A 27,425-nucleotide genomic window follows, 5' to 3' on the forward strand; every position below is an offset into this window, starting at 1 on the left:
CAAGTGGATTTCATGACATTCGGAATAGATAGAGGTCTGTGAAGTTGCAGCAGTTCTCTGTGCTTTCTTGAGGAGACATGCATCCCTGTGTGTTAGTGTGCTGGGCTCTGTGAATCGAGTGTGAAGTGTTAGCATGGATGTGTCACATTGATTTAGGAGGCACAAGGGACCGCTTCACTAAAATCTCAGGACACTCCTACTGCTAACCTGCTATACATTCCGAAAGAACTGCTTTCTCTGTCTCTCTCTCTCTCTCTCTCTCTGTACTAAGTGTTGTATATGTTTATTTAATGAGCTCTAGCTATAACTTAGCTATACCGTTTGGGGCGTATGTAGTCTCCTACAGTGGTGTGTGTGTTTGTGTGAATGGTACATCATACAGCCTGAGAGAGAGACCCTGGTAATCTACCCTCATCACTGCAGAAAGTACAGTGCAGTCTAATGAGCGGTGATGAGTGAAAATTGACAAAATGGTTGTTTAGCGTTAGCACTAATTGCATATTACTGGTGTTATGGTCTTCCCTGGCACTGGGGACCAGCTAAGTATGAAATTGGTAATTAGTCAAACAAGATTAATGATATAGCCACAGGTTTACTACTCATAGAAAAAGGAGAAACTTCAAATGATGCTGTTCACATGTTACACATGCATAATAATGGATACAGAGAGAGAGAGAGAGAGAGAGAGAGAGAGAGAGAGAGAGAGAGACAGAGGGAGACACACACACATATTGTTTTTTTCTCTCATTTCACTTCACTTATACAGAGACATTTTTTTCAACTCAACTCACAACTCATTTATGAGCATCAGTGAGCTAAAAATCTATGATTTGATATGCCTGCAGGCAAAAAACAGACATGCAATCAAAGTTTTTATGCCCTTGTCATCTCGTCTGCATGCTTTGAATTAATTACAGCATGTTCAAAAATGAATGAAGCCTAATGATGCTATTGCAGGACTTGATTATCCATTTTAGAAAGTCTGAGATGGATTCAGATAATGGCCTGTGAATTCCAATCAAGTTGTTTTTTTTTTTTGACTGACTTTTGAGGTCATTGCATTTTAAATACAGTCTGAGTGGTCATCTGGGTTTGGGCATTCCAATTTGCCTTCCAGGCTCTGAATCAGCATCTATTTTTTTTTCACACAAATGCATGTTTTCTGATTTCCTTTTTCAGTTGCAAATTGAACAAGTTTAAACAAGTTTGCTCTGAGACACTTGTTCTATGTTTCCATGTCTAGGCTGAGTGTATACTGAGTCTGTCAACTGGACAGCTAAATTTGATGATCACTCAGGTTGGCCTCCATAAAGGTCAACAGAGAGAAGCCACTCTTTCCTTATAATCTTGTTACCAGCTTGTCAGACCACCTGACTCGTACAATATCCCTCCCTTCTGTCATATCCTTTGCCTAGTCTTACCACTGAGGATCATTTTAGCTTTTTTAATATTTCAAAACCCTTGACATTTCATCCTTTAATGAGCCTATATACGGCAGATGAGTGAGTAAAAGAGACAGAGGGAGAGAGTTAGATTTGGGATTCATTATTCCTGACCCCTTGGCTTACGTGAAGGCTTTCATCATGACTAGACCCTGTTTACTAAGTCAAGCAGCACAAGGATGGGTGCAATCTAGCAGGCATTGGAGGACTCGGATGGGTAAGATGAGAATTGGGGTGGAACTCACTGGTGGTTTTCGGAGGAGTTTTACACCTAGAGGAAAGCACAAAGCTCCTCACTGCCAGAGATTCTGACTAATTACCGAAACATCACAGACAGAAAAAAAAAGATAATTGAAGGACCTTCCAAAAATCATCCTCAAAAGCTTCAAAATATCACACTTCAGCCTCACAGCGTGATTCCCTCCACTGAAACATTCCAGCAAACACGGGACCGTATTGAACACGAAGAATTATATTCTCCCCGTATGCCATTACTTTCTCTCTATACATTACTCACAGCCAATTATGGTTGAGATACCCACCAGTAAAATATTTCGGTGAAACACAGAGCGTAGTAGAACATATAAATTTTTAGGAGAATGACTTGTGGTGCCAAGAATAAATCTACATTAGCACAGATGCTTTGTCAGTATCTCTACCAGTTTAGCTGTATGAATTATGTTTCCAGAGAGTATCTGGCCAAGCCTTTTAATTCTCCTCTATGGGAGTGATGAAGTAACTTGTGTTGACAAGGACATACTTAATTTGAGGCATGCAAGTGAAACAGCAATCCAGTGCCTGTGGCCACATGCTTTGTTTGGCTGGAGTATCACTGACAGCGTATGTCTCATTAATTGACTCGGCTACAATTCCTACACTCAACTCCCAGTGTGGTAACACTATCATCCTACCGTTCCTCAGTCAAGAGATGGAGAGAAACAACACTTATGGGAGAAAGAAAGGAGGGGGGGTGTGTGTTGAGAAATGAGGAAAGGACAGAGCAAGGAAAGTCAGAATGAAAGAGACGGATGCAACGCAGTAAGTACATAGAAAGAAAAACAGAGAAAAGAGAAGAAAGAAAGAAAGAAAGAAAGAAAGAAAGACATACATGACCCGTTCTCCCCACCTGTCCAGTTTGTCATCTCTGCGTCTCCCCTGGTTACTATCTTGTACACATCCCGTTGGGAGGCATCAATATGGCCAGACTCAATTATGACATAAATGTCTCCACAGACAGGTCATTAACACAAGATGGATCAGCTTGGCCGCTCTCCCCTGAGGGCAGTTTACATACCCCACCCACCCCACCCCCAAACCACTCCCCTGGGAGGGCTTGTCTCAGGCACTGGAACCCCACTGGATTGCTGAGAGGAGAGAAGAAGAAAAAGGGGTGCTTCATCAGAGTATGTGACGATTAAGATCTGCAAGTCGCCCTCCCTCCTTTTTCACTGTCCTCCCCCAGCAGTCATCATTCTCTGGGCTGTGCGGGAGCGGAGACAGATGGTAGGCAATATGTTGGCAGAGGAGATGCTTCACCAAAAATCTATCTCACATCTGACCAGGATACTTATATATCTCTCTCACATTCTCTGTATTCGACTGCTGGGTCTCTGCAATCGATTGCTGAGCAAAAGCATTTTATTATGTAACAGGGGAATGGGAGACGCATTTAAATAATCCACCTGAGTCAACTATGTCACCTTAGGGTCTTATTTTTTTTTTTTTTCCCGAGTATGGAGAGTTCTAGCAAAGCTAAACCTGCTCAGGTTATTTGATTTTGAGTTGAGCTGATCGATGGGGAAGGTGTACACACAGCCATGGTTCATATTTCATGCTTTACTTACTTTTCTGCGAGAACTGTATTGTAAGAATGTTTGCAGTAGCATTGGGCATCTTAGATCACACAGAGTTATGTGCACCCATTCATGAAAAACATGATCAAAAAAATGCCAGTGCACACACACACACACACACACACACACACACACACACGCAGTAACAGAACAGGAAGAGGAACAAGAAGCACAGCCTTAAGCAATAAAAGGAGCTAAACACCAAACCATTAATTGTTACTAGCTCCAAGTGTTAGCATTTAGCAAGGCCTAGTTCCCTCTTGCCTGCCCCTCCTTCCTGGATAGAGATCACAGACTTTGTACGCACACCATAGAGCAACCTGACTGAACAAGTAGTCATTGTTCCAATCAAGCAGTCATGTGAAAAGACAGTAATTTCACCCTATTGTACAATGCTAATCTGCTCACAAATTTACCTCTCACTTCTATTGATTAACTTTCAAGAAAGGTTAATGATCAGTGTTGAGCCTGAAGATCACAAAACATATCATACCCATACCCACGTTACTCAGTATTAATATCTGTTTCACCTCGCAGAATGCGTTATATAGTTTGTGATGCGGATTGAAAAACTAGCGAAGAACGTTTCTCTCACTCTGTTTGTATATGGTGAGAGAAAGAGCACGCTGTGCTGTGAACTGTAAAGAAGTTACACTAACATCAATCAAAGATTCAACAAAAATAAGCGGCAAAACGTAACGCTTTCATGTCGAGGTATGTCTCGAAACATCCGGTCCATGCGCTTCCAATATCCAATATTTACTACACAGAAAGAGACAGGGCTATGAATGAATTATGAATGGATAAATGGAGTCAGTGCAGTGATCATCTCTCATGTATTTTGTATGAGACATATGTAGTGTTTTATGGTCGTGATTTACATTATACTTTATAGCTGCAAAGGACAAAAAAAAGTGCTGTAATCAAGCATGATTATAGGGGTTAAATACAAGCAGACAAGCTTGTAAGTGAAAAAACGTTGTGAATATTGTGACTTTCTCACGTAGGAGTCACTGATGCCGGTGCATAAAGCGCCAGAGCTGCTCTCAGGAGCTAAAACTCCTGCTGCCAGGTATGAATTATACAAAACAATGTTCATATTCGAGAGGTTTTTGTTTTGTTTCGTTTTTTGCGAAAAACTACGTAGCTGTAGTTCACCTCCATGCTCGCGAAACTGTTGGGGTCCCTCAGGATACTCGCAATGTCTTGACTGTTTACCGGAATCAAAGACAGATCTTCTCAAACGCACACTGGGAAACCGTGGTGGTCCATGATGTTCCACTATAGTGGCCACAGGGTTGTGTTCTAGGTCACGCAGGGAGCGTGTTTCACTGCAGTGTGTTCAGAACAGAGACTATTTGAATAGAACTTTGCAACTGTGATCTATGTTATGGAATTTTAAATTGTTTCAGAAACACCCACTGTGTAATCAAGCTCAGTACGACATTTACTTGTTTACTGGAAGCCTCTAAGGTGGTGTTTGAGTCTTATGTTTGTTCTTATGCAAAAAAAAAAAAAGAAAAGAAAAACGTAATTATGCAGTATAACACAGAGGCTCTGGTGAATTAGTCCTTTAAATAGTTTGTACATTAAAAATGATGTTTTGGTCATTTTTATGTGCCTACAAAAGCATGTGTTTTAGAGATGAATTTTTATGTTTGCAGAGAGCTGTGTTTTCTCCTAAGTAATAGATAGAGTGTTGTTGTCTTGTTAGCATCAGGAAGGCATTATGTGTTTTACAAATGCACTCAGAATGCAGATGATTTTGTTCCAGCACAATGATACAGTATTTACCACAGTTTAAAAATGATTTTAGACCTCTAACAGCTCCTAAAAGAAATACTATATGGATTCAGCCATAAAGATAACCAAGAACACTCGGCCACCCTGAAGAAATTGTCTTTTAACACGATTCTTTTTCTTTCCAATGTTACCCATTTCACACTCACATGCACACATACACAAACACACACACACACACACACACACACTCCAGTTAAGGTTAATGAGCAGGTACATGGACGTGTCTCAGATGTACACACTTTCTAATGAAAGTCTCGGAGCCCGAGGGCTCAGTCTTCAAAGGCCTGTAATTACCCATCGATGACACCTCACCTCCTGCTGAGCCCCGCGGATCTGTCCGACCCATCTCCACACTTTTAAAGCTCATCTCTTATCCACCTGAAAGATATTAAACACGTTTCAATACCTCGTATTTCACTCTCCGCCTGAGAAGCATTCGTTCTTTAGTGTGAGAGGAAGAGAGAGAAGGAGGGCGAGAGAGAGAAAGAGAGAGACGGAGAGAGAGAGGGAGAGAGAGAGAGAGAGGAGGAGAATGAGCAGGTGGGAAATATTGGCCAAGCTGCCTATCAGACCAGAAATTGGAGTCTTAGCATTTCAATCTGCGCTTGGCTACATTTATGATTTTGGGGATGTCGAGATAATCCAACAATTTGCAAGAAGCTTTTTTTTTCTTTTCTTGCGACAAGGGACTCGGGCAGAAATGGCAGATTGTGTTGTTTGTCAAATGTGTCTTTGTCCCCGTGTTAATTCAGGCGTTAACAAAGGAAGTACCACTGAAACATGTGGTCTGAGAGATGCTCCGCAAAGACAAGTCATTTAAGTGTTTCTAAAAGGTGCCAAAACGCCCCAGCAGTGATGGTGGCAGCTTGAAGGCCAGAGTGGAGGTAAGTGTGCAGGGTTCCAGCAGAGAGGCTATTAGAATGTAATCTGCTGCTGAAGATGGAGGATGGAAAAATCTGTGCCTTTCATTAGCTGCCGGTGACTGTTGCTCTCGTCGTGTGAAGGGAAGTAGAGGTCCACCTACGGTGCTCTGGTCTACAGGAATTTTTTTTTTTTAAAAAAAAACAAAAAACTTGAGTTAGAGGCCTGTAACCTTGTTTTCCAACACACACACACACACACGCACACAAAATAGCAATATGGATGCACTCCAGACATATGAGATATGTAAATGTTAGGTTATGAGTGGCAAGACTGTTGACCTGGCCCTGTTTTTTTATGTTCCTCATTTTGAAATCACCCTTAGGCCTCTCAGTCTTAAGAGGCATTAAAATGCACCTTTTACACAACACCACGATAAAGCAAGCATTGAACAGCTTACACTGATCAATATCATTTATTAACCAAGGTTCTGGATGGGTAATCAGTAATCAGTTCTGTATTTTGATACCAGTTTATTCATTGCCGTTTTACATTTGTTTAAATGAAAAACATATGTCAAAATAATTTATACAGAGTGGATCTAATTAGCTTTGTGTTGGATAAACTTCTCCTGTGTTAGGCATGAGGGTTAATCTGTATTACATAGGATTTAATAATGATTAAATCCCTGGTTAAGACTGCGACTGAAATTCATCTGTGGATGTTTAAATAATTACATAGTGGCCTGATCGTAGTCGTTAGTAAAAGTTAACTAGCAAGAGATCAGGTTAGCAAAACATGTAAACCGCTAGTTTACATGGTACAGAATGCATGGTTACAACTGATACAATACATATTCAAATGCTAACTGAAAAGAGGAAATAAAAATTACTACATCTATTGATATTTATTAAATTCCAGAATGGACAGAATATGTCTCCTTATGTAACACAAAGCAATCAGCCAGAAATCAAAAGACTGATTTAATTGGAAGTGATTGTTGTGCTGTGATAATTTAAGGCTTTTGTGTAAGTCACCACACACCCTAAATAACTGACTAGTTATTCAATCAACTACTAAGAGTTAAATGTCCTCTAATAACAGCAGAGTCCAAAACGTGTATGTCAAAATTCGCATTAGTAATATTTTCTTAAACCCAAAATCAACATTCCAGTTTTTTAAAAAAAATGTGCTAATAAATTAAGAGAAAAAAAAAACAATCTGTGCGTAAAAATAAACAAATTAATAAAACTGCACCCATGTTTGACAGATCAGTTTAACTCAGTCTGTTTTCGCCAATTACTGCCTTAAACACACATTTGACCCTGTTCTGATCTCTGCAGCTTGTGTTTTAAACTCCAGTCAATTCAGAGATGTGTTTTCATTGACCCAGGCATCATTTTGTCACAATGTTCACTCTATTTTTTCTGAATGGTCTCACAATGCAGGGGATATGAGCTTTCACAGAGAGAGAGAATTAAATGGTAGCTCATGGGGTCATGAATGGCTGCATTATTGTTGCTGTAGTTGGTTTGTTGTTGGAGAATTAATTAGTGTGTCTATGGCAGAGCGGTGGAATATTGATGTGTTCTCATCTGGACACACGCAGGGAAGAGGAAATGTCTATGGCAGGGCATCGGCCAGAATAAATGTGACCAGCAGGAAATATTGTGACTAATTTGTTTCTCTCAGCGTTGGCTGCCATGTTGAATGTTAAAACTGCCACAAAAGATATTGGATGTGAAAACCTTTCTACCTCCTGCAATCGGGCTCCATTGGGGCCATCTAACAAAGAGGATGAGAGACTTGTTTGTGTGTATGTGTGTGTGTGTTTGTTTGTGTGTGTGTGTGCGTACGGTGTGCCTGTGTGTGTGTGTGTGTGTGTGTGTGTGTTAGTGTTTTTTACAACTTTAGTCACTGAAGAGGAACCTTGTATAAAGGACACTAACCTGCCACTTGCGAGATGATCTGAGATTGTTTATTTTGTAATGTAGTGAAGGACCACTGTTATGTTAAACCCAATACTATATTTAACTACAGCAATAAACAAATAAAAAAAAATCCTTAGACCTTGGGAGTCTCATAAAGCTTTTCCACAAGCAAGATTCAATAATACTTTCAGGCATGTTTACAGCTTTGATGAATGACAACATTGGGATGATATGCACCGTAGGACCGGCTGGTTTATCCCTCTGCAGTGCAGTTAGATTAGATTAGACCTAACCCCATAATCCAGGTTATAAATACGTTTACAATTCCCTTTATGTTTCCGGAAGCATCCGCTGTGAGATTCAAATGTGGGTGGGGCAGAGGACTCTTGAAACTGACAGACTAGGTAAGTTCTGTTTCAGGCTTAATTGGTTAAGACAGAGAGTCTCCAAAGAGCAGTAATGCAGCATAAGGGAGATACTTTTTTAGCCATGTGTGTTTGAACGGCTTCTCATAATGCTGGGAACCTATGGGGGGGGGGGGGGGGGGTAGTCTATTAGTTTTAAGAGGCTGGTCTGTAAATGATGACATAAGCTGAGCATGAAATCCCAAAAATGAATTTTTCATGACGAGGTGGTTCGATAATGCTCTAACAGCACAGGGAGCAGAGAGGAAGGCTGAGGGCAGACCTGAGGGGATACAGATGCCTGAGTACATTCCATCTGCAGTCCCTTTCTTCTATTCATTTCTCCTGTTCTTTTCTTTCACTACCCTTTTCTTTTCTCCCCTCTCCACACTAGCTACTCCCACATTCTCTTAGCTCGACTGTCTTCAAGAAGCCATACCTTCCTATAACTTACTCCTACGCTCCTCTCTTCTATTCTCTATCCCAGTCCATTATGTTCATACGTAATATCTTCTCCTCTTTTCTCTTTATCTGCATCTTCTCTTTTCTAGCCCTCTCCTTTCTTTTTCATTTTTTCCCCTTTTTATCTTTTTTTCCCTCCTCTTCTCCTCCGCTCTACTCTCCGGGTTCGTGTCAAGTGATTAATGCCTCTCTGTTAGACACGACAGAGGTGTGTGACCAGTGCCTGACCTGTTTGTGACCAGTCAACACCCAACAGCTGTCGGTTGAAATTATTTTAGATTACAGAATAGGATTAAATCTCCACGGGAAAATATCGCTAGGATTACCCATACGGGAGGCTTTCTTAATGCTGGAATAACCTCTACAGAAAAAAAACAAAAACAAAACAATATTACTTTGGATAATATTGAGATTACTGTTACAAAAAACTATGTGACACCAGCTGACTCTGGGATTACCCATATATGGAAGTATATTACACCGTGTGACACTGGGATTACTCCTATGAGAGACAATGTCCTATAGACTAGCTGTGTTTGGTGACATCGTCATGTAGGATCTCTGGCTCTGTCTCTGACCCTCTGTGACTGCTCTACAAGTAAGTGACTACAGGGCTTTCTTTTCAGGAATAATGGCATGAGAGAGAGAGGGAGGGAGAGAGAGAGAGAGAGAGAGGGGTGTAAAAATGCTGTAAGTGATACTGAGGTGTGATGACACTTTCACAGACAGCTTGGAGAGAGCATAAATTGTCAGGAGGGTATAGAGTATGGAGAGAAGCGTCTGCTGAGGAAGAAAAAAAAAAGCCACTGACTTCACACAACCTACATTTCTTAAAGGAGCCACACCAACCTAGTTCTCTTCTACCCCTTTTCCACTGCCGCGGTGCCGGTGCCGGTGCCCGATTGAGCACCGGCACCCGCGCTTTTCCACTGACAAAATACTGGTGCCGGAGCCGAAAAGCTGGCACCGGCACGGCACCATAGAAATGCTGGTCCCAAAAGTTGGAACCGCTGACGTCAGAGGCTATGCAAATAAAAGCCACGCGAGAACCAATCAGTTCAGCGTTTGATACGTGACGTTCTTTAGAGAGGCGGGAGTAACAAAAAACGTCTGACCAAGTAGCGGTAGGCTAAAGGATATTTGTAGCATGAAAATATGTATATGATTAAAAGATGCATGAGTAACAATTTGTGTGTACATCAATACGGGCTGTTGTTTACATGTTACATGAACGTAGTCGGACCCAGAGTGGTAGAAAAAGACACTCTCTCTCTCGGCTCTTGCTGGTGCAATTAAACCACTTCATGCAGAACTTCATTTAAACACTCGTTTTAACTTTTGAGCTAGGTGACAGACTTACTATTTTCATGAATTTGGCCCCCAGAGCGAAAAGTTCTGGGACAAAATTCGTGAGGTGTTTCGCTGTGTGGAAGCCTAGCGTAAAAGTAAATTTATAAAGAGCAAGCAATGCGTTCTGTCCGACATTATTTTTTTCCCCACGGAAATTACCCAAACTTTCGCTATGTAGCGTTCGGTTCCCAAACCAGTGGAAATGCGGGCCGGTTCTCAAAAGGCACCAAGGCAGCACTGGCTCCGCACCGGCACGGGCACGGGCACCAGCACCGTCGTAGTGGAAAAGAGACAGAATGTCATGGACCCACAGTTTCACAGGTGACATCAAAGCCAATGCAAAGCTGTACCACTGAATGGAGACTACTGTTATCATTGAAGTCAAATACTCATCCATCACTTGTAGGCTCCCTCTCCATTGATACCCTACCACTGGACAGCACATAGACATTAGAAATTTTTTTTAATACTGGATTTATATAGCATGGAGATGTTGTGCTTGTCGTTTTTATTGTACCCTATATAACACACAGTGCAAAGCATTACGAACATATGAGTCATTGTGAACTCTGATGAGGACATGCTTATCTCATTAACTGTAATCTCCACCATCCCATTTAAAACTATAAAGAACATTAAGTGATGGTTTCTCTCAACTCTCATACAGTCCATTATATGAATATAATGCAGCTACCATGTTTGCTAAATATTTTATAAGGCTATATGTTTTGTTTAGATTACTGAAGTTTCAGTTGCAGAAAATAACTTATTATTTTACGGCGCATTAAAAAAAAAAAAACACTAAATGGACAAATAATTCTTTGTAATCTATTTTTCTCCTTTGTATTTCAGTATCCATGCAGAGAAGAGGGCATTTGGAGAGTTTCTGAAACTTGTGCAAAATATTGACAAACACCCTTTTAATTGGATACGAGATCCTCGAATGAGATCCTGACACGATGGCATGATGCCAATGTTCACATGCTAACGCACGGCCTAAGCAACCTTAGCTTTAACCTGTATCCAAACGGTCTTTTACAGTTCACCTCTGTCAAATGCAACACAGCAGCACAAAGGATTCATTAATTTATTAACCTTTTTGAGCAACATTTCTTTTTCTTTTTCTTTTTTCATTTGTAGCATGTGCTTTAGGAAACAGCAACCAATACATTGATGCTACCAAAGTCCCAGACTTTTATTTTGACATTATTTCATGGCAGAAGGTCTTTGTCAACCCAGAAGGGAGCCTGGAAATGTCACCCCGCCTCTTAAGAGCATCAATGGCTGGGAGGTATGGGAAGGAGAGACTGAGGTGTTGGATGGAAAAAGGAGTATAGGGAGCCTGAATCAGGTCAGAAAGAGAGATAGGGTGCAGGAGATGGGGTTTAGGTCACCAGGCTAGACAGTGACAACAAGAAGTCATTTTGATGATCGAACTTAAAACATTTTGCATGCTTTTTTTTTTTTTCCACCAACTTCATACCAGGAGCAAAACCACCAAATGGAAGAACATTGTGAGATTCTGAGAGAGATAATCACCGTGCCCAAAGCCAAAGCATGAATTGATTTCGGGGTCACGGAACATTCTGGAAGCACCCAAATGAGAGTCTCCATTACTTTCTCCATGCTTTCATTGTCCTTCCTATTATTTTATTCACTTGGGTTTAAAAATCATTTTGAGAGAGTTCTAAACAATATAATCAATGACACTTCAATCAGAAACAAGGGGGTAAGTATCGAGGTGCCAACACCCAGAGCGACGTTGAGAAAATTCCCATTTAAGCGGTGACAGCTGTAATTTTTAAGAGTAGGGGATGGGATGAGTTTGGCTGGCAGTGGAGACAGCAGCAGTAGAATAACCAATGTCCTCTCTAGTCAGTTTATGAGGGGGAGTATTCTTGCCTTATTGATTGACCTGAGAAGCTTTTGACTCTGAACCGAGGGCCTTTCATCATTACGAGGGCAGTTAAGCCGTAACAAGGCCAAGAACCAAGAGTTCTTCATAATGACCACTAAAATTTCGATGGGCTACATCAAATCCCTACAACCAGACACATCACTTTTTTTTTTCTTTTTTTTTTTTTTTTTTTACAATTAAACTCCTGATCTTAAAGACCTTTGACTGGTTCCACAGTCCATCTCTTATGGGTACCATCTCATAACACGAGAGGGGACATAATTATATAAGCAGGGCTCTAAAAGTGACACTCGGCACAATTTTAGCTTCTGTCCTGACATCGGAAAAAGCTCGTATGTCCGTAACGTTCTCGTCAGCTGCGAAGACCAAGGGGGCAGTATTGGGCTACGCTGACTTTCATTACTACAGGAAAAACGAACATAAATCTATGGTGACCTTACTGAATTGCTCGTTTTCCTATCTTCTGTTGTGGTCAGGGTTTTGGTTCCAGTTATTCATATGTGTGGAGACCCTTTTTTCCTTCTGTTAGAATTTTTTTTTTTCTTCTTGGAGAAATTAACGTGGTCACTCTCCTGAGCCTAGGAGCTCTCCCACCATAGTAAGTGCCAGAGTTCTGTTTGTATGGTGATGTGCTAATGGCTGGTTGTCAGCTTAGTCTTTCACATGTGTCATTCTCCCCACTTCTGAAGTCCTTTCCTTTCTCGTTCTCTTTCGCTCTTTATTCTTACAAATTGCAGTAGTGTGTGATGCCAGTCATGCTGGAAAAATATGGGGACCACTATGATGAACAGCTCAAAGCAAAAAGCTTTCCAGTGGCTGTCAAAGTTGTGTTTTATGATTTAAAAAAAAAAAAAAATTAGGATAGAGAAACTGACTATCATTCAGTTATTAAAAAGTCATTTAGTTCTTACTTTGAGACCTGTTATTGGACAATCTTTTTCACCCAATGAGCTTAATTAGTTTCTGTGCCCTAGCATCCTCTGTGCAAAGTAATTTCAGGTAATCTGTGCTAGTGTTTTTGCCTTAAGAGTCACTCTATTGTCCTGCAGAACTTATCAAATGCAATCTGTTTCAGTGTGGTGATTAGAGTGAACCTCCTTTAATTAGCTGAAAGTCACCTATCAGTGTTAATGAGAATTAACAGATGGTACCGGACCCTGAGCTCACTCTAAAACACTTCTGACAGATTGAACAGGTGTCCATGGTAACCGTTGCCCAGGGTAACTAACCCCATTGTGGTACACAACACGGCAACCGAGATCCAGGGTCACTGTCAAGGATGTTCAGGAGATTTGGACTGTGACATATTTCCACTTACAAGACAACCAGTGTCCGCAAATAATCTCAGCTACCTGAGTAACCCGCTACTTTTTGTTGTTCAGGCCAAACCAGAAGACAAAATACCAGAACTTAATAAGAAATGTTTTCAGTTTGTCTAAATTCAAATTGCAGAAAGAAACACATTAAAAGCTCTAATGACTAATGAGTGTGCAGTAAATCGTTTCAGGGTAATTATTCACTTAATGGGGGCATAAGCTGAATGTTGTGTCTCTGTTGTGATGTTAATTGCATTGCTTAAGCATGTCCATGCCCTCCATAGGCTGAAGAGATTATTGTCATCCTGTCATTACCGTGGGTGGGTGGAGGAAGGAGGGGGATTACCTAGGCACATTGCATTTAAATCACTTACCTGGACTTTCACTAAGTCACAAGGAGGAAGAGGTCAGGGAAAGGTCATCCACATTGTTGTATGCATTTATTAAAGTTTACCAGGGAAGTTTATTTACTTGTCTGCATACCTCTAGAGTTTTGGGCTCTGTTATTAATGTATTTGATTTCACATGAAAGATCATTGCATCAGATAAAACACCATGCAAAGGTACCACTGATAGTGGGAAAATGCATAAGAAGAGTTCATAAGAAGAGTTAATATAATAAATGATTTATGGGTGTCTGAGTAAGTGATTCATCCATTTCTCATAATAAATATATCATGATATGTTTGTTTGTGAATTAGTCATGAAAAATGTCACAGCATTAGGCGTGAGAAACACATATGATGTCAGTGTTTTCTCTCTTTCTGTGTGTTTGCAGTGAAACCAACGGTCATTGATGTTGATATCTTCGTGAACAGCATTGGTCCTGTGTCATCAATAAATATGGTAAGTTATTTCTGTCTTTGTAAGAGTCTGGACTGCTATCTAGACTATAAACATGGACTGCTCCTCCAGCAGTGTCTAATTCTTTCTTTCCCATGCATTTCTCTCTCTCTCTCTCTCCCCCTCTCCCTCTGTCTCTCTCCCTCTCTGTCTCCCTCTGTCTCTCTCTCTTTCTCTTTCTTCCTCTGTCTCTCTCCCTCTCTTTCTCTCTCTCTCTCTCTCTCTCTCTCTCTCTCTCTCTCTCTTTCTTGTATACACATACGACTTCCCGACTTCATGGACCACTTTTGCAGTTCAACTCTGTTACAGTTCAATCCAATACACTATGGTTTTTGACTTTCTGGGCTGCTTTTTTTTTTTTTTTTACCTGCAGTTGCCCTGTAGAGGTGTGAGGTCAAATCCAGTTTAAAAGTTTAAACTGCCTCTCCCTAGAGTGAAAGAGAGAGGAGAGACAGGGAGAGAGAGAGAGAGAGTGAGAGAGAGAGAGAAAGGGGGGGCAGGGGGATGGGGGGAGTGGTAAGTGGTTGGTCCCATAGACCGTATTGTCTCATTTTCTCTCTGTTTTCATGTTTTAACACTGTAAATTACTTGTCCCTGGTGCCTGGGATCTTGGCTGCTTTATCACAAACTAGACCTGTATTTTGCACAGATCAAGTCAAGGAGGTTAGTGGCTCCTCCAGATTTCATTAAAATACCATTCAGTGAATTCCAGATACCCTCTATTTGCCATTTACATTCCTGCAAATTCCCTCTTGCATATTTAGTCATACTCTCTGCCTCTTAGTCCAAAATTTGGTTAAAACTCAGTTGGTATTTAGGGACACACAAGACTCTGAGGAGGTATTGGACAGATAGAAAATAAGCAAGAGTTTAACTCACAAGTGGTCTAATTGATTGATTGATTGATCAGCTGAGTTTTATGTCAGAGCTGTTTACACAATTTGGTATTTTCATGGAATTATCACCAATAAACAGGACATGACACTTTTTGTAGACAACACAAAGACACAAGAAAATCTACATAAACGAGGTCAATACACTGGCAAATGGAACTTAAAATATTCAAGTGTAAATTGCCTGATTCTTTATTTTCCAAGAATTTGAAAATCCAATTAGCATTTTATCAAGTGACACACGAAGAGAAGAGAAGATCACAGCACAAAACAATACAAAACAAAACATGTGCAAATAACATACAGCACTACAAACAGAATCAACATACACCCACGCAGACAATCAGAAACGCCTTATGCTTAGTCTCCCTAAACAAGCATACACCAGGTTATCACAATCCACCAATCTTTTTCATTTCGGTTTATTGCATCAGTCTTAGGAGCTGTGGACACGGGAAGTAGGGATGGAAGAGGCATTTAAAACATTTAAATGTGTGAATTGTCACAGTCTTTGCTGTCTGCCGTATCATTTTCATCTTTCAATAATTCAGTTATTGTCCATGACATTTTCATCTGGGCAAATTCCAGACGTGCAATAACACGGCAAGCTGAGTTATTTGCAAATTCATGACGGCGCTGACACGGTCGACGTTTTAAGCGGCCACAGCCGAGAGGAACGGTCCGTTCGGACCATTCAGTGTGTAATCTGCTCGCTTGAAACAGGCTGATTCTGTCTACTCACGCCTGTCTTTGACGGAACAATATGACTCTAATAGTCAGACATACAGTTAAGTGTAAACACATCACCCATTAACCACCGCCTACATGTTGACATAACCCACTTTGTGAATGTCGGTTGGAATTTAAATGTGCGTGTGTGTGTGTGTGTGTGTGTAATTAAAAAGCTATGTATATAAAAAGCAGACTGCATGGCACATAAGGGTATGACACTCCTGAGTCAAATGGTCTCAGGTGTTTTGAAGTTGTTAAGTTTACTTTGTAGCAGCTGGTGCCTCTCACTCTGTGTTGAGAAATGAGCTGTATTTGATTTCAGGTCGAAAGCCCTCCTACACCGCGCACACACACACACGCACACACACACATGCACACACACGCACACACACATGCACATGCCTTGGCCTCTCCTTTTTGTACTGTGTTGTGTCTGTTTGGTAAGAAATTTGGAACGATTGACTGCACTTTGGTGCCTTAGAGAGATGTCACTTGTGTGTGTCTGAACAGGGAAGAATTGAGATTATAGACAGGCACGCAACCATTGGCTGGTGTTTCCCCAACACATACATACTTAGGTGTCATTAAAAGCATGTTTCCCTCTCTTTGTAGCATGACAAGCTAATTTTCAGTCGTATGTCTTGTCGGGAAATTCATTTATCCATTGTCACAATTTTATTGTTCTCAGTTTTAATGGAGTGTGTAATTAAGCAACATTATGGTGTCTGGAGGAGATAAATGAAGATGAGTTCTTTGTGACTAGGGAATGAGAGAATGTGACCTGCGATCTTTCCAAAAAAAAAAAAAAAAAAGAAAGAAAGAAAAAAAAAAAAAGTCAAATGAAACAATAGAAGCACAGACGACACAAGGGATACTTATTGAAAGAGTGTTTATTAGATGTTCTGTTTCATAATTACCCAAACATAACACATTTTGTGTGACTTAGTGCTTCCATTACATCTTTCCTATAATTATTTTCACCAGTGTTTGAACAGCCCCCTTCCATCTTTGTTACTCTTTCTTCCAACTGACAAGCTCTCTCTCTCTCTCATTCTCTCTCTCTCTCTCTCTCTCTCTCTCTCTCTCACTCTCTCTCTCTCACTCTCTCTCTCTCTCTCTCTCTCTCTCTCTCTGACTTTTTCCCTTCGCAGTGCATGTCATCGGTGCAGATGAATAAGTATCAGACAATTAGTGAGTCGCTACACAACTTGATTTGAATGCAATGGACATTGAATACTACATGGGCAATTTAAAGCCAATTAAATAATCAGGCAATCATTATTCAAGTGCACACTGGGACACTTTTCAGTAGGTAAGCAAACAGACTTTCGTAATCAGTATGCATGCAATCCACTAACCCACTGCTGTAGTAATAAGCACCTTTCCTAACCCCTCATTGCACCAGGGGCCAAGTTCCCTGTTGAACAGACCTATGATAATGGATGTTAAACTGATATAAGACATGAATGGAAACTTACGAACAGAAAAGAAGAGCGACGAGTGGTTTCCATTGTCAGAGACGGGCTGAGCCCTGACTCTGAACTAATTCGATGTGCTGGTGTGTAGGTGTGTGAGAGAGGAGGTGAGACAAAAGTCCCAGTTGATCCAGGATTGTCAGGCTGGCTTTCCCTCGCTCTCTCTCCCTCCCTCTCTCTCTCTCTCTCTTTCTCTCTCTTCCTCTGTTTGCTTTTGTAGAGGCAATAAAAGGCCAAAGACAAGTTAAATGATGGAAAAATGTTCTATTTTTCCAATAGGTCTCCTGTAACCGTATCTAATCCTCTACGTGCTGTTTAAAAGCTCAGGGATTAAAGGTAACAATTATATGAAAAGAATGTAGGGATTAGCCAGCTCCACAGGCCAATGCCGCCTCAAAACATCATCAGTAGCCCACAGAGGTAGACGCAGACAGGACAGGGACTCTCCATCTATGCTTGGCATTCCCACCCAGCCCACGCTTGGCTCCCCTCCCCTCTGAGAGGAGTGTCTGAGTCAAATCCAAACATTTTCTCCCTTTTTCTAGCCAACGTTAAAGCCCAGACACACTTGATTGCCCTCCAGACTTTGGTTCTTTGGACTGTGAAATGAGACCGTGTGCTGGTGTCTGTTGGTAGTCTGTACGGGACTGAAATCATCCGTCTGCATGTAGGGAAAACAGGCCAAACAGTTTTTTTCTTCTTCTTCTTCTTCTTCTTCTTCTTCTTCTTCTTCTTTTGAGGTTAGGTTTATTTAGGGATCTGCTTATCATAGATGTTGAGTTCTCACACCTACACATTTGATCAGAGACTTTTTTTTTTGATTAGGAGAGAGGATGTGGTTTAGGAAATGTGGGGGTAACATCTATCAGAGATTATTTGATATTCATTACCTCACTGTTGATCCATTCATCTCCATTGCTTTGCTCTGTGGGAGTCATTATGATGGGTTTTTCTGTATGCTTTTGAAGCGGTCAAGATTATGCAGTGGTTCACACGAGGAAACAATGTGAAATTCTTCAAAATAAGATCTTCTTAAATGCTCTCTTTTACAGTGTCTCCAGAACCCATTTTGCCCTTTAGTTGCCTTTTTCCTTTTTAAACAAAGGGTTGTTTATAAAAGATGATGTTGTTGTGTTGGATCAACTTCAGATGAATCCATTTCAGGATCAGACCGCCCTCTGCCTTCAAAAATACAGTGTGTACACACTTTTGCTCCAACAATAATCCAGCAAACACTTGAGTCTTTGATTCAAAAGATCATTGAGACCTTACATTATCATAATCAGGTGTTTGTTGGTGGGGCTGTAGCAATCGCCTGCATACACTTCAGTTTTATAAGAGGAGAGATGTCTATGTCTAGTATGTCATCTGAATATCAGTAAGAACGCAGGCACTCCATCAACTCGATGCCTTGCTGCTTTATCGAGAGACTTCAGAACCCACATGCTGAGGTATTCACACTCAGTCCAGCACTCTCCCATTCTCCTGCTGTGTACAACTATGGTCGGGCCGAGCCGCGGTCCCCAGTACCGTTGATGTCCAGCTCCTTGGGGCTGAATTCCAGGCTACCTCAGCTGACCACACAGCCAGATTCCCCACCAGAGGTGCTTATGATACAATCCAGTCACTTTACTGGACTCTGATAGAGAGTCTGTAGGTCTGAGAGGGAAAATGTTCCTCTGTGGGAATTGCTTGGGTTGCAGGTTTCCTGAAGAGATATGTAATAGTTTTAGCAGCGGTGGGTCACTGGTTATGTGTCCCCTTTATGTGGCCCCGCATACAATGATGCATGAGAAGATTGATACTATTCAAAGAAAAGAACAGTACAGTTCCAAAAATGATGTCTGAAAACACTTGGAGAACTTTAACATTCAGTGTTGTTAGATTTTGATATATTTCACGCTGACTCTTCAAAAGCACACGTTTATGTCTTACACGGAAATTGCACTTTGTAAACTTGAAAGATTTTCTAAATCTTTTCACAATTACAGTATGTTCCTGAGAGAGCACAGACACACCACACTGTATGAATGACTGACAGGTGAACCAGAAGAGGAGAATAAAGCAGATATTCATTAAGAGGAGTGTTGGACAGAAGTCTGTCTGATGTTAGCTGCCCTCCTAAATCTACGGTGTTATGAGGCTTGTGACTGATAGTTCCAATCAGACATTCACTCCATGTCTTCTCCAGCAGGTGGTCTGAGATTTGTCAAGTCGAGCAGGTGGGTGCACATTCTGATGAATGGCACCTGTCATTTGAGTCGATGAAGAGGGAAACCCATTCCCTCCCATAGGACTGTACCTGTCACCTCTCTGGAAGATAATCCAAATAAAGAGAGGGAAAGAGAAAGACTCAGAAATTATTCATTTTCTCATTGGAAATCCAATTAAACACAGTATCTTTAAAAGATGAGAAAGAGAGATAAATAACCACACACGTGTGTACACACACACACACACACACACACACACACAATTTTCATTCCATCAAAATAGGAATCAGTAATGATTAAAAATTAATTCCACAGTTAGCCTCTCAGCTGAAATGTGAACTTACCTCACAGAATAAGCTCTTAAAAGCTTTCCTGCATTTGGTTTTTTAGTTCTTTTTGTGTAGTTTTGTAACCAAGTGTCTTGTCATGCATACCCTGTCCTCCACCATGGGTTTTCACAGCCATTAGCACTAGTCTTATCCCCAAAGTGTAAAATAAAAACTCTCTGCAGGCTCTGGAAGATGATAAGCAACAAGGATGAAATGGTGCAAACAGAGCCCTATCTGCATGCTCATCTTCAGTAATATGTCTTCAACAGCAGGCCTGTCTCTTGACAGAACAAAGCAAGATAAGGGTTTAAGATTTGTCTTAGGTACAACTTGAGTGCTTCGACACTGATGCATTCTGGGAAAATCACTAGAGCCTTGCATAAAACATTGTCTAGATTAAGAATAGTCCAGAACTCATATTGGTTGGGGGGTGGGGAGGGGGGGGGGGATGCAAAAATAGCTTTCTTTTTTCGTGCTAAAATGCTTTCGATGTCCCCTGTGAAAGACTATCAGCTGATGCCTAGGTAACAGCGGATAAAAATGAAAGAAAAATGTGTGTCTGTGGTAGTTTTGAACTGATCTGAAATCAACATTAGGCACATGATAAAGTTTTACCAGGTACCATTGGTCTCTCCTTTGTATTACATTATCCATCATAACATTTCAAGTTACAAGTGCGGTAAAAAAAAGAAATTGACTTAAAATTTTCCGAAAACATGAGCTTTAGTGAAACGTTTTGATTAGTTTTAGAGACTTCGACTAAGTCTCGTATTTTAATATTGGGTTTTAAGGAGATGATTTTAATACAATTTTAATTATACATACATATTCCTGAGCATCGTAGGTGCTTTGTTACAATATCTATAACTTTCCATTTGAAACCGATACCACACAAAGTGCATATGCGATGCGACTTTGCTCGTGTCTTAGTTTTTCTTCATGCGTGAATGTCCAAGCTTTGAGCGTTAGCATGGGTGACTTGCTTCCTACGGACCACACGGGCGATACATAAACATTCTGGAGGAACATTTCTGGTGTTAGTTGCTGTCTTTCCCTAACCACCACACAAACAGCAATTAACACTGTGTTTCTCCTGCCTTGGCTCTCCATGCAACAAATGTCAGCAAATGCACTGTTGCAGACTGATTGCTTACGTATGCTGAACGTTCATTTGACTCTTATCAAAACAAGTCCAGAACGTGCTAATGATCTTTGTTCCCCGTTATGAAATACGCTGCTCCCTTGGCAATAAAAGGGGTCAGATTGCACTACACAAAGCTGTATGTAACTCTGATCTTTTGTTTTAGCACAAGCGTACTTGTGTACATTTCTCCCATTACTGGTAAACAGAACAGAGGCGAGAAAGCAGCTGGTGTTATGAATGAGTCACAGAGAGAGAGAGAGAGAGAGAGAGAGGGAGAGAAAGAGAGAGGAAGAGAGAGAGAGAGAGAGAGAGAGAAAGAGAGAAGAAGAGAGAGAGAGAGAGAGAGAGAGAGAAAGAGAGAAGAAGAGAGAGAGAGAGAAAGAGACAATCAGCCTCTCCTCATTAGCAGCGCAGCATTTGAAAAGGCCCTGCTGCAACACACCGCTACCAACATGGCTATTTTTAAACGTCTGGGTCACTCGGTGTCCTAGGCAACCACGCGTAGCGAAGGAAATCCTTTGGTGCTTAGTAGCTGGCACTAGCACGCACTGGCATAGCCCTCTTCCAGACACCAAACACCCCCCTCCATACTCCCCTCACCCCCCCCACCCCACCCACCCTTCATCCTCTCTCACCAGGGTACCACTGTATTGTTTCAGCGAGGCTGCCGCCCACTCACCGGGGTTTCGGCATTAAGAAGCCATGCGAATTCCAACGTGCACATCAATCTTATGGCTTTTTATTTTTTTATTTATTTAGATTTTATTGCTGCAGATGCTAGGATGCTGCCGCCAGTGAAAACACACATATGAGCTCACTCCACATGTCATGCGCCGTGATCTCATGCGCTGGCAACGACTTTCATTCGCTTGTCATTCTCCTCCCCACGCTCCCCCAACATGGGCGCTGTCAGTCAATCAAAGCCGCGCTGATGATTCACAAGAGAGAGGGAGACAGAGGAGAGGGAGAGAGAGAGAGAGAGAGAGAGAGACAGAGTGGGAGTGGGAGAGAGGGAGAGAGAGAGAGGGAGAGAAAGAGAGAGAGCAAGGAGTCAAAGTGAGAGGTAAGAAAGAACAACAGGGAGACTGAGAGAGAGAGAGAGAGAGAAAGAGAGAAAGAGAGAAAGAGAGAGACAGAGACACAGACAGATGAGGTTTTTGAAACATTGAGAGAACAGACAGTATTGTTGTATGCGCTGTGTCATCAGGTTTATGACAGATTGTGTACACCCTCCAAATCAAGACTTTCAAAGCCCTGGTCGTGCCTCCATCAGTGTTTCATCCAATGTTGCGTTCTCCTCGTTAATAAACGAGGACTTTAAAAGCATTGCTTAGTATTGCATTTCCCTGTGTCATGTGTCAGTTTTGTGTTTAATGACTGATTAAGACTGAAGTGTCTGCATTGTGCAACATTTCATCATTAGTCTTTCTCGACCTAACACTCAACAGAGAAATAGCACAAGAAAGTATCAAAGTGGATTGTCTGTAATGTTTTGTTTTCTTTTTTCTTGTCTCTTTTTTTTCTTCAGTCCATTAGACTGAAAGGAACCTATAATTTTCTCAGTCTTTTTTTTGGGGTGGGTTCAGGCATTGCAGGTAATGAAAAGCGATGAATGCCATGAAGTCGATGTTTGAATCGGTACAGGGCTCCGCGGAATACTGATCCTGGGACGTGTTCTGGCAGAAACTTTTTAGTTCGTTTTTTTGTGTGTGTGTGTGAGAGAAAGAGAGAGAATCTGAAGGGTCCTCTGGTGCCCAGTCCTGTTCTGCTGATGCTCTGAAACACGCCAAAAACACGTGTGCCATCATGAAGCGATGCTAGAAGCCTGGGCTCTCAGGGTCTATCCGTGCTGTCTGGTCCCACTGTCGATCTCTGGTGAGGGTTTTTTTTTTTTTTTTTGGAGAAACCTGCCCCCGCGTTGTCACTGCTCTTTCCCACTTGTGGCACTCATCACAGCAGCAGGAGGACAGGGAGAGACACACACAGACACACACAGCACAAATCAGCTGGATCTGGCTGAAACATAACATCATAAAGTTGAGTGAGCGAGTGGTTTATGTAAGATGAAGTGAATTGAGGGCAGTATGGAAGGTGACAGTGGAAAGATAGCCAGAGTTCTGAAGGGCTGGGGTGTTTACTGTTTTTCAGAGTTAACTTTTCAATTTGAGACTACATGAATGTTTGAAAACCAGGTGAGAGGAGAGGCCCCCCCTAAGTCCATCATTTCCTTTAGTCATTCTGATGAGTGGTGAAATAGGCTAAGTAGGTTCCCGCCGGGAAACGAGGAGTGGAATGATTCGTGGAGAGTTGTGTTACCGTGTTAGGGTCATAGCAAGAAATAAACAACACAAGACTTCAATTTTCAAATTTATTTTTGAAAATTTTGCTGTTTACAGCAAAACTGCTAGCTCCACACAGATATGCAATTCATGGTGAATATTCAACAGCAAGTTCTTCACCAGTTATTTACCAAGACTTTGAAACTCAAATAACTCAGGAAATACAGAAAAAAAGAGAGGTATATAGTTCTTCCATTCATTTCCTGCTCCTCCCTCTTTCAACTCCTCTCTGCAGTAGATCTTCTAAAATAAGTGAGGCTTTCTGGACTCTTGAGGCCTCTGTGTGGATTTGGGGTGGGGGGAGGGGGGGGGGCACGCAGAACAAATAACAAGCCACTCTGTGACTCCACTCTCCATAACACAGCAAACTGAGTGGCCTAGACCCAGCCTTGAGAGTCTTTAAAAAAAGATGAAAGAATTGAGAGCATTGTTGCCGTGGTTTCAGCAGAACTAGACTGAAGAGATTTTTACTCTTGGTACAAATGAGTGGAAAAATGTGGAGTGGAAAAGAAAAATTTTTCTGTGTAGTGTGTGTTCTGCTTGGTCTAAATCGTTTAGGCGCATCACATGCATACAGGTTACAGGGTAAAGTTTACCCTTGCTGACTTACAGACTTATTTTGATAATTGGCTCTTTGGTTTTAAATTGCCAGCAAGTTTTTTTTTTTTTTATGTATATATTCAGTAGTTCAATAATCTCTGTTTTCTGTTTTGTAGGTTTTGTTACTCAGTAAATATACATAGTATACAGCTGGTCAAGTGAAAATAGTTTCATACCCTGCCTTAATTATAAATAGGAAAACATGTTGCTTTGTCTGTCTCTCGTGAGAAGGAATGAGAACTCAACAAAACTACACGTCACTTTGAAAACCCTGCCGCGGACATCAGTAAGTCTTTGTTTATTTCACCCATCTGACAGTTAAAGAATCATTTATTAGGAAATTCACTTTCAGCGCAGCCAACACCATTAATGGTACAGTAAATCAATCTAGCTGTTGAGTGTGTTTTATGTTGTTATGGAAAATAAGCGTTTTTGGTCGAAAATACAAATATATATATATATATATAAATGAATAAATATTCTGTGTGTTTGATTTAAAAACGCCTGAGGAACCGGCAAACACTGATGTTGGGATTATAATGAGTGTTTCTAATGGTTAAGAGGGAGAAGTACATCATGAAGACAGGATGAATGCTTTACTGTTTGAGAAGAGGACTTTGAGAGGAATTAGATATAACCTCACTTATGATGTGAAGTGATCTTGTATCTTGTTCAACGTGATAAAAAGCCCATCTCCAAAGCTCTTAATTAGTTCAGTTATTCGTATCATGGAAATACAAATACGGAAGTCTCTTTACATATTCAAACCCCAGAAGTGAAACAACATCTTGTGGTAAACAAAGCTGTCAACTGTACTCTTCAAAAAAAACCCAAAAAACCAAAATCTTTGATGATGACCCGAACCAGGTCAGAGTTAAATTAAAAAAAAAAAAACTATGAAAGATTCATAGTGATTGGTTCAGACAAATAGCCAACAAACACAAGTAAACAGGCTGAAATGATTTCAAACAATGATTAATACAGGTGTTGTCTCTGCAGTCTGGAAAAACATATTAAAAAAAGCCTCAGATCAAATCAGCGGTTGAGAATTATGGACTTGCCGAGAGTGGAACTTGATCCATCTGTGAATGTGGGTGACAAATTCAAATTTAATATCTGACAAAACTCCTGGTTCTCACTCTTTATAGTGCAATGTAATATTTGTCATGCTAGAATAAACTCATATATTACCGCAGAAGGAAGAAAAAGGGGCTGATAAGAACAGCAGATGCATTTTACAAAACTGTGAGATGAGCACATTATTTATGCCAATGGGCTGTCAAAACAACATGGATTTGGAAACTGAAATTCATTTTGTATATGAAGTGGGGACTCCTTAGGAACACAACAGCAAAATATTGCAAATGTTGATTATCTTTTTTACTTGACAAATGACGGCAGCAAATAATTAGTTGTTGGGCTTTAAAGAGCAGCTGATATTTCAACCCTTTCTTAAACAAATCAACATTGTAATAAACTTTTTTTTTTTTTTTACATTTAAAGAGATCATTTATTAGAAGAAGCATTAAAGGCTATTGTGTTATTATCACACTGTTACTAGTTACTGTTACTTGTAACGTTATGTAATTCAGCAATTTTCATTCTTAATTACCTCAGTACTGGCGTAATTCTTCTGCTATCTAATGAGTTCTTATCTAAAGCCAACGTGGTCAGAATCTGTCCTGACCAATCAGCAGTTTTTGTCCAGGAAACAAAGAAAGCGAGCACTTCTATTGTTAAGGCTCATTTTTATGGTGCCAGTGCTCCTACTGTTTGTCACAGAGAGCAGGCTGTTTATTGTTTAGCACAGTCAACAGAAGAGCACTGCCTGTATTGGTTATCGTAGAAATCAGTGTTTATATTGTTTACTCTTCGTTGTTTGTTCTTCGTGTGCAACCATAGAGCAGTATTTAGCGTGGTGTTATTTCTTACCATACTCTAGCTCTGATTATGATTATGATGAAGAAGGTTATGGGAAAGAAGTGTGGTAAACTATTTTCCTAATACAGTGATTGCTTTTGATCATATTGTGAGAGTTTCCAAAACTGGATTTTGGCTTTTTTTTTAAAAATAGCATTAATATGATGCAGTTTAATTTCACAGGGACACTACCACCCACAAACCCACCCACCACCAAGCAATCAGCACAGAAGATCATAGGAAATGAGCTCTCCTCATGGAGCTTTGAGTGCTGCTCTCGTGCACTGGGAAACGGTAATATCTGATGAAGTATTCACCATGGGCCTCATTTCAAAGCCAGCAATTCATGATACGATGGCTGAGAATGGTCAAACTTTAGGTCAGACCCTATTAAAGTGACATTAAAGGCATCTCGGGTTTGTCTCTGATCACCGAGTGGGTTTTCGTCTTTCAAAACTGTAAATATCAAACAAGGAGCATGATGGGTTTTTGTACGCATCTCCCTTCTGTCATTTCTGGTCCACGTCCTGTCCAGAGTTAGGCTGTGTGTTAGGCGGTGGTTAGATGGGAGGAAGTAAGAGTTTTGAAAACGCAGAAATGGTAAAAAGAAGACAGGATGGAGATTTATGTTTCATTTTTTGGAAATTCAGGAAACTACGTATGTCAGTTGTAACATTTGGACTCGCAAAACCACTTCAGCTGGGTGACTGCCAGTTGCTTGAGTGGCACCATAGAGCTACATCCACTTTAGGACTGAGTAATGAATAACAAGTTTTCCACTTTTTCTTAACTCTTTTTCTGTACTTTCAGTGACATTCAGCCCTTCCTTTCCTTTTCGTTTAGTCGCATTAGCAGCAATTTTAACTTCAATGTAAATATTACTTTTGCTTTTCATTTTAAAATTACTACTCTGTCCATTAAACCAGCATTTCCTTAATGGAAAACCCCCTCCATTTTATGCTATTCAGCATCAGTTTCTAGCCATTAATTCAAACTTCGAATATGCTCTCAACGACAATTAAAAGCATCATGTCACTCATCAAGGACATACGTGAGAGGACCCCTGATAGTAACCTCAATATAGGCAAAGTGAAATGTTCACCTCTTGTGCATTCCTGTTGTCATGTTTCACGGATAAATCTCCGATTTTGGAACAGTTAGAAATGACAAACGCCTACAGAACCATTTTCATGCTTTGCTGAGATCTGCTGTTAGGGGATAAAAAGAGAAATCAATAGGAAATCCAATCTATCTTATGGACAAATTCAATTCAGAGTTGCCATATTAAATAAATCGTCTTCCCTGAAGCCTGTTTGTTAAGTGGTCTCGCAAGTCATTAGAAAATACATGCCTGTTTTTAAATACTCATTCTGTTTTGGGCCAGGTTTTTTTTTCTTATAGAATAGCCACTTAGTCACAGATGGAATTGGCCTTTTAAAGGGCTATGCATGTGAATCAAAATTACATTCTACACAGAATTATAAAGAGATGAAATAAATACCGCAACATTATACTTCTAGAACCAGAGCCCCTAAGTTTTCAGAAGGTAAACTATCCTGGAGGCCTTGTATAGTTCTATAGTATAGAACTCAGTTCA

The 27,425-nt window shown here is 40.7% G+C and overlaps 1 protein-coding gene across 1 annotated transcript in view; it reads left to right on the top strand.

Annotated features, from left to right (window-relative positions):
• Positions 1-27,425, top strand: part of gabrg3 (gamma-aminobutyric acid type A receptor subunit gamma3) — an 80,722-nt gene that overhangs the window by 6,342 nt on the left and 46,955 nt on the right. The window contains exon 3 of the mRNA XM_030791434.1: positions 14,119-14,186. Within this exon, the coding sequence (XP_030647294.1) occupies positions 14,119-14,186 (68 nt within the window). The remainder of the gene's footprint in view (positions 1-14,118; positions 14,187-27,425) is intronic.

This window comes from Chanos chanos, chromosome 14 (genome assembly GCF_902362185.1).
Source record: "Chanos chanos chromosome 14, fChaCha1.1, whole genome shotgun sequence".
NCBI lineage: Eukaryota > Metazoa > Chordata > Actinopteri > Gonorynchiformes > Chanidae > Chanos > Chanos chanos.